Raw genomic sequence first — 7,974 nt, 5'->3', positions numbered from 1 at the left:
CCTGCCCCCCACCCCCCCACCGCAGCCCCTCTCCTGGGACCCAGAGAAGCAGCAGAGCCAGGGGCAGCCACATGGCCTGGTACCACCAGGCCATCTCTCCAGCACAGATGTCGTGTGCAACAGCGCCAGGCCACAGCTGGCCCCAAGGCTTCAGTCCCCCCTCGAGGAGGAGTGTCAGGCCTCCAGGCTCCCACTTCTGCTTTTCTTCGTGCTTCGCTGCTTCCTCGTTCAGCTTCTTTTCAGTTCTGTTCCTGGAGCTGCTGAAAAGATGGAGGTCTTCACTGAGGGAGAAAGGCGACCACCGGGGCCTGAGACGCCCCGGCCGTGTTACAGGTTCTGTACGTATTTCCAGTAAAGAGACCCTCCCCAGTCCCACAGCTCACCTCCTCTTCCCTCCCGCCCCCCAAACCACAGTGTCAAGGTCCCTCCTAATCCAGCCAGTAACTCCCTCTGTTTCCCCGTAGTCGGGGTGGTCAGGGTGAGCGCCCTGGGGGAGGAGCAAGGGCCCTGGACAGCACCCACAGAGCAACTGCCCTGGGGACCAGCACTTCCAGGAACACCCCCGGCTCAAGGCCTGGACCTCCAAGTTGGCACGATGACCCCAGAGTCCCTGAATGATTGCTCGTCTTGGACACATGTCCTCCACTTGGCCTGAAGATCCTCGGGCTGTGACCTTCCTTCCCATGCAGTTCCCACTGGACCCAGCTCAGGGCTGAGTACAGAGCAGGTCTCAGCAAGCCTGCAGGGACCCCTCCTTTGGGGATCTCAGACTCTAAATATACACACACATGTTCCTCGTGACAAGTGCTCGCACAGAATGGCCACACGAGCATAGGAAACTAGTCCTAACGCGCGAGAGGGCTAATGTGTCACCTGAGGGCTTGCAGACAGCAACTCCGAATGCCGCCATCCGGAGTCCCTAGAATGCCCTTCCCTTCCTGCTCTGGCTCTAAAGTTTCCAGAAATGTATACCTTTCAGTTCAACCACCAAAAGTCATTGCCAAGGTCTTGAATGTCAAGGTTAAGGGGCAGATGCACCGGACTGAGAAGAAGCAGGAAGCTAGGCTGTGGCTTGTCCACGTACCGCTGGCGTGACCTTGACCAAAACCTGTGACTCCTGTAAAATGTTAATAATAATAGCTAGGGGCTTCCCTGGTGGCGCATGCCGATGCAGGGACACGGGTTCGAGCCCTGGTCCGGGAAGATCCCACATGCTGCGGAGCAGCTAAGCCCGTTCGCCACAACTACTGAAGCCCATGCGCCTAGAGCCCGTGCTCCGCAACAAGAGAAGCCACTGCAGTGAGAAGCCCGCGCACCGCAACAAAGAGTAGCCCCCGCTCGCCGCAACTAGAGAAAGCCTGCGCACAGCAACGAAGACCCAACACAGCCAAAAATAAAATAAATGAAATAAATAAATTTATTTTAAAAAATAATAATAATAGCTAATTTGAGGAAGTAAATAGTATCATAATTATAAAAATACCTGAATATGGGGTAATGGTATCCTCAAGCCAGTTTTTTTCCCGACGGAATAAGTCTGTCCTCCAATGAAAGGCGATAGGAAAATAGGATTTGTTAGGGAGACATATGCTTTACAAATAGTCTACGGGATGCACTTGTCTTTAGAAAGAAAAGATAGAGAAACACTTGAACTACGGCAAAGAGCAAAGGGCCAGAGGAATTGATCCCCGCCACAGCCTCCTGGTCGCCCTAACCTGTCCACAAGCCCTCAGCAAGAAACAGAACGATGCAAATGTACCGCATGACATCAGAAAATTGAGCAAGTGGCACTTGCCCCACTGCTCCCTGGTGACCATTAGTGCACACGAGGTGGGGGGAGATGAAACCTGCCAGCTGCAGGCCTGGACCCTCTTTCTCGGGGTGGGGGGAGGGAGGCCCTGCAACCATAGAGCCTCTCACCAAGTTTGGGGTCCTGTTCCCCGTGTGGATGCACATGTTCAGAGACCAGCGGGCAAGGGTGACGTGGTGATGGATGGGGGCTCCCTGGGCAGACCGGCGGCAGCAGCATTGTGCCCCGAGAACGGTAAGGAGGGGCCAGAAAAGATTGAAGGGTGGGGCTGCTCGGCGGAACTTCCCTCGGCGCGGCAGCGCAGCCTAAGAGCCGCCACCCCAGGAAGGTCAGCAGCTCCCCGTCAGCTCTGCCTCCTCTTCCTCCTGAGCTTGAAGGAAAGCCAGGGGGCCTTCAGGGAGGGAGTGTCTCACCCACTGCAGTGGGTCGACTGTGGCCAAGAGGCTGGGCTGAGAAGCAGGATGAAGCGGGTGCCTGCGGCTGGTGGTGAGAAGGGGAGCCTGACAGCTGGGTTAGTTGGCGATGGCGGAAGGGGGCCGCCGTGTCCGCTGAGCACCTGCTACTCTCCAAGTGCTTGCGTGGTGGTGGAACACACCCGCTCGGAGTTTCATCACTGCAAGATCCGTAGGGCAAAGGTACGGACTCCAAATGAGAAGCAGTCAGGGGCAGGGTGGCGGGGAGGGACGGATGGAGGATTGGGGGCATCTAGTTTCCCTTCCGCCACAGCCTGGGTGAGTCCAGCGTCCCGGCCTAACCCTGAAGCTCCCGCCTGGCCTGGCCTGCCTCTCTGGGGGGCTCCCCGGGACCGCCCACGCCTCGCCCTCCTGCCCTTCTCTAGGGAAGCTACCCCAGCGTGGCCTGACCCTCTGTGGGCCCAGGTAGCTTGAGCAGCCCATGTTCCGGGGCATCCCACAGTCCCAGGGCTACCGTCCACAGCCAGCGTGACGGCCATACCATGCTGTTCTGCTTGGGTCTGGACGTGCAGTGGTTGAGACAGAGAGGAAGAGGAAGCTGTGGGTGAGCAGAGGGCTGGCAGTGCCAGCCAGGGGCCTGAGAGCCCTCACTGATCCCCCCTTGGAGGGATCCTCCAGGTTTCCTGTCCACAGAGCCCCTGCTCCACGCAGACCCTGTCCTTCCTTGCAGGTACCTGGACCTGGAGAGAATGTCTCCACCTTCAGGGAGGAGCTGGGATCGAGAGCCGGTGCACCGGGGGCCTGCGGAGCTCACCGGGCACCCGTGGTCAGGGGGTGGGGTGGCGTCCCTCTGGGGCTGCCCCTGGCTCCGCTGCAGAAGAGACGGCCATGAAGTCCTCAGGGTCATCACAGGGATGGGTCACCCACAGCGGCAGGGGTGTGGACGGCTCCCCAAGGCCATTCCTTCATCCTCAGCCTCCGCCATGCCTGCCACTCACTCTTTCACAGCCATACTCAGCCATCTTCGCAGAAGACGCCCTCCTTCCTCTGGCCTCTCTGAGCCCCCTCCTTCACCTCTGTGCCCTGCAATGCCTCTTTCTGTATTTGGTCACCTATGCCCAGGTGTCACCGCGTGCCCTCCTTTTCATGGAAAGACTGTGAGACCTCACGAAAGCGGGGACCACACGGGACTCCCATCGCCCCATGCTCACATGCCCACCGCACGTCCTGGGGAAGGGAAACCGGACTGGAGATCAATCCAGAGAAGGCCAGGGCGCCGAGGTCTCTCTCTCATCCTCTTGCCAAACTCCACCCCCAGAGAGAAGACAGGGATAGAACTTAAAATGGTGTGAGCGTTAAATCCCTCCAACCGAGCACGTAAGACGTGCACTTCTCCTAAGTCACCTCTCAAACTAGGTTCAAGCAGAGGCCAGTGGTCTGCACACCTGGAAGGGAAAGCGCCGGCAGCGCCACGGACAAACAGCCCCCTCCCAGCTGCCCAGGGATGCACAGAGGGACAGGGGTCTAAGGGGGCAGCCTTCTCTCAGCGCTGGCTTCCAGCGTCTCTGCTGAATCACAGGTAATAATCTGAGATCTCTCCAGGGAGCAGGACTGAAAGTGTGGGGTAGGTGAGGGGAGCTGGCCTCCGGGGGACCCCTGACTGTGACAATGGGGACAGGACAGTGGGGAGGGTCCAGCCTTTGTGTCCCGGCCCTGAGCTGCATTCCGGCTTTTTGGGTACCCTTGTTCAGTCAGTTTCCCCTTCCGTGAAATGAGAACACTCCTCCTTGCCCTGCCCCCTTCACGGGAGGCTTAAAATGAGATCAGAGACGTCAACGGGCTGGTCCATCACTTACTCTCCTGTTTCCTCAACACACGTCATGCACATGTGTTCACTTCTACTCCTCACAACCCAGAAAGATGAGATAACTTACTTGTAAGAACCCACGTCTGTCCGTAGTAATCCCCAAACTTCTGTCCACCAGACCATGACCCATGACTCAAAGGGTGGTGCCTGCACAGGGCAGGGCGGGGCAGGGAAAGAACCGGCTTCGAGAAGGCAGTGGAAGCTGCCCAAACTGCTGAGCCAGGGGCACAATGGTGAACAGGATGATGAGGCCACGGGAACCAAACTGATGACCTTGCCAGGGAGTACCCGTCCCCCTCCTGCCTCCCCACCACCACCGCCACCTTCTGCTTCCTCCTTCTTCCCAAGGGCCGCCCCAGGCAAAGACAAAACTGTCCCTGGCGGCCCTTGCCCCTGTGCTGAGGAAGAGTGGGGGGGGGGGGGGGGGGGCTTGAAACAGCAGGTGGTCCATTAAAAAACTTCTAATATTTGACATTGAGGGGCACGCTTGGCCTTGGGCTTGAACGTGTGAGTTTCACGCGGAAGATGACCCCAGCTCCCAAGGCCTCAGGAAGGTCAGAAGCTTCCTCCCCACCCCCAGCACCCCTGTAACCATCCTGACCTCACTGCTCATCTGTCTCACACCACAGCGACCTCCTCGCAGACATTTCCAGAAGCTGGTAGAATGTGTGTGTTTCAAAGGACCACTGCAGGCAAGCCAAGCGTTAACAGCACTTCATTATAGGGGAGCACTAACTATAGAAAAGCCGGTCTCTGCATTCGTGTTCCAAGGCAGCAGGCTGTGTATTGTACGTGCTGCCTGTTAGGAAAGAGAGAGCCAGAAGCGCTGATTCACCTTGCCCTGAGTCCTGTGTGTTCCCTTCATCTTTCTGTTTTCCTGTGCTGGCCTGAGACCCGTGAGGTCTAGCCCACTTCTGTTTTCTGAGCCTCTTAGTAGTTTACCCAAAGAAGAGATTCCAAAAAAGGATTAATGAAAATTACAGCATTTAACAAATCAAGGCTTTTGATATGCAACACACACACACACACACACACACACACACACACACACAGAGCAAGAAATTGGACTATTCTTTAGACAGCTGCAAGATTTATAAAAATATTAATTCATGGTGTGGGCTGGTAACGGGACCCCGGTGTCAAGTTACGGGAAAGGTACCTTCTCTCCTTCCCAGAAGGGGAAGTCCCATAAATTCTGGGCCTTTAAGGAGACATTCACTGAAAATAATGTCAATATTAAGTTTGAGGAAATGTTCTGAAATTGGGTTCTGGTAATGGTTGTATAACTCTGTAAATGGACTAGAAATTATTGAATTATACATTTAAAAGGAGTAAACTTGATGGAAGGTAAGTTATACCTAAATTTTTAAAAAGCAAAGTTGAAGCCCGTTGTGAAGGGAACCAGAAGGCCCTCTCTCTACCGCACCCTGACCCCATCCATCATCTTGACCCAGGCCTGCCTTTCTCCTTGGGTTTCCCCCCCCATCCGCCCCTCCCCCACCTCCTGATCAAACGCTTCTACATCAAAGAGCTGATTGCCTCCTTCCTGCAAAACTGAAAGGGAACAGGAGAGGCTGTCAAGGTGCCAGAGATAAAGTCATCAAAAAACTTTCAACAGAGGGGATGAGTGTCCGTACCTCGCTCTCCCTGGGGAGCGAGGAATTAAGTGCAGGGGTGCGGTTGCTGTTTGTCGGTAGAGCTGCAGGCAAGATCTACTTACTGCCTTGGCCAGGCCTCCACCCTCCGTGTGCCCAAACCATGCCTATCCGCTCCATCACACTCTGAATTCCAGTGCCTTCTGTGCTTCAACTCCTGTCTGCCCACCTGGCTCCATCTCTGCTTGTCTGTCCCATTTCTGGTTGGCCCCAAGGGGACACACGAGGGCCCCCGGAGACTCAGGGTGACGGGGAGGGGAGTGAGTAGGGGCAGTGGAACTGGGGTGGACCAGATGACCAAACCTAGCCTTGGAACAGGCAGGTTATGGGGCAGTGCTGGGAGGTCCAACAGGCCTGGTCCTAATTCCCAAGGTGGCCGGAACCAGGGAATACCAGTCAGTCAGCCAAGAAGCAGTGCAGCAGGGACTAGAGAAGTTGCTTTCCTTAGAACCTCGGCAAAGACGCAACTGGCCAGCCATGGGCAGCCCCTGTCGCCATCTGTCGGTGATTTCCAGAACTGCCGGCTTTCTGGGGCAGGTAACTTTGTTCCCGTCTCTGCAAGTCAGGAAGTAGAGAGGCTTCTGTCCGGGTATCCAGGTGTGTGGCACTGATCCTTCCAGATCCGCCAGCCAGTAGACCAGGAGCAAGAGGAAGGCTCCAGTCCCTTAGAAAGAAGATGTAGGGCCTTCAGAGAGGCAGGCTGGCCCTCCGTGGTGGAGAAGGAGGGGATGAAAGCAGAAGGGGTGGAAGGGATGGAGAAGGAAACGGGGCGGTGCCCAGCTCGCAGACCAGGAGGGATGGCAGATGCCAGAGCTCAGGCTCCGGGGTCTCTCGGGCTCCTGGTTCGCAGCCAGTGAGACCAGGAGGGGCTCAGATGCCCAACTAGACCACCAGCTCTCAGGCCAGCCTGGGACGGTCCAGCTGCCCCATTAATGTGGGCACGCTGTTGCTCCAATTCCTGCCTCCTTTGGACTGTTCTAGAGGAGGGGTGGGGCTGAGGCTGCAGGTGTGGGGGAGGAGCAGCCTCACCTCCGGTTGGGAAGCAGAGACAGGGAAGTGAGTCTCACACACCCCTGCCCTCGCCTGCCAGTAATGTCCTCCACTGCAAGGATGTGGGTTCAGGGCTGCACCACCCCAAGGCTCCCTGCTGACAGGAAGCCCTTTCTGAGGATGTATTCTGGCCACAGGGACTCAAGGATGAAAGCTTAAACGCTGCTGAGGTTTCCAGGTCTAGATAACAGGAGGCTCAGCTCTTGTCATGGGCAGAGTGCATATTTGTATGTACGTGGGGGAGAGGGTAGGAGACATAGCACAGCACTGAGGGGGCCTGGTGGTGTGAAGCAGAAAAAGGCATAATCCTGGTACGGCTTCCCAATTCCGCTCACCACATTTGTTTACACAGAAGCTGGCAGGGGTCTTAACCCTGGATGCATATTAGAATCTCTCGGGGAGCTTTTTAAAATTTTTTTATAATGTTCTATGTCAATTATACCTCAAGCTTTTTTAAAAAAATTAACCAATTTATTTTTGGCTGCGTTGGGTCTTCGTTGCTGTGCGCGGCGCGGGCTTTCTCTAGTTGTGGAGAGCGGGGACTACTCTTCTTTGCGCTGTGTGGGTTTCTCATCGCAGTGGCTTCTCTTGTTGCAGAGCACAGACTCTAGGTGCGCGGACTTCGGTAGTTGTGTCATGAGAGCTCAGTAGTTGTGGCACATGGGCTTACTTGCTCCACAGCATGTGGGATCTTCCCGGACCAGGGCTCGAACCCATGTCCCCTGCATTGGCAGGCGGATTGTGAACCACTGCGCCACCAGGGAAGTCCCTTGGGGAGCTTTCTTAAAACATCCTTGCCTAAGCACTTCCTCCATCTCCCTCCCCCTTTTCCCTACCCAACTGCACCTGGAGATTCACACTCAGCTGGTCTGGGTGGAGCCCTGGCATGGCATCATGCTCTGAGGGAGAGGGAGGAGAGAGAATGCTGCAGGGGGAGAAAAGAGGTTTCAGACAAACCCTGGACACATCCAGGAGCAGGTGGAGGAAGCACAGAAGTCTGCCGGGGAACTCAAATCAGGGAGCCACTCTCTAACCCCTAGACCACCAAAACGTTCCCGAGAAGGAGAGGGCTCAAACAGGGGGACTTGACGTGACTGGGGGATTTGGTGTCCCATCCCCAGTCCTTCCACAGGGTCAGATCCATAAAGGTGGCTCTGAAAATGAATGGATGGATGGATG

The 7,974-nt window shown here is 56.0% G+C and overlaps 1 protein-coding gene across 6 annotated transcripts in view; it reads right to left on the bottom strand.

Annotated features, from left to right (window-relative positions):
- The window catches only part of LOC112410324 (CMRF35-like molecule 8), a 22,776-nt gene extending 15,500 nt beyond the window's left edge, over positions 1-7,276 (bottom strand). Inside the window, exons 1-2 of one of the 6 annotated variants that reach the window (XM_024760832.1) lie at positions 4,158-7,276; positions 34-260 (exon numbers count right to left, since the gene is read on the bottom strand). In XM_024760832.1, the coding sequence (XP_024616600.1) occupies positions 34-260; positions 4,158-4,213 (283 nt within the window). In that variant the 5' untranslated portion in view covers positions 4,214-7,276. Of the gene's footprint in view, positions 1-33; positions 261-1,483; positions 1,693-1,920; positions 2,056-4,157 lie in introns of those variants that run through there. The other 5 variants (XM_024760830.1, XM_024760831.1, XM_024760835.1 and 2 more) reach the window with 5 other exon arrangements.
- Positions 7,277-7,974: the final 698 nt, after the last annotated feature.

This window comes from Neophocaena asiaeorientalis, unplaced genomic scaffold, assembly GCF_003031525.2.
Source record: "Neophocaena asiaeorientalis asiaeorientalis breed wild unplaced genomic scaffold, Neophocaena_asiaeorientalis_V1.1 scaffold30, whole genome shotgun sequence".
NCBI classification, from domain to species: Eukaryota; Metazoa; Chordata; class Mammalia; order Artiodactyla; family Phocoenidae; genus Neophocaena; species Neophocaena asiaeorientalis.
This window is presented reverse-complemented; position numbering and strand designations above follow the sequence as displayed.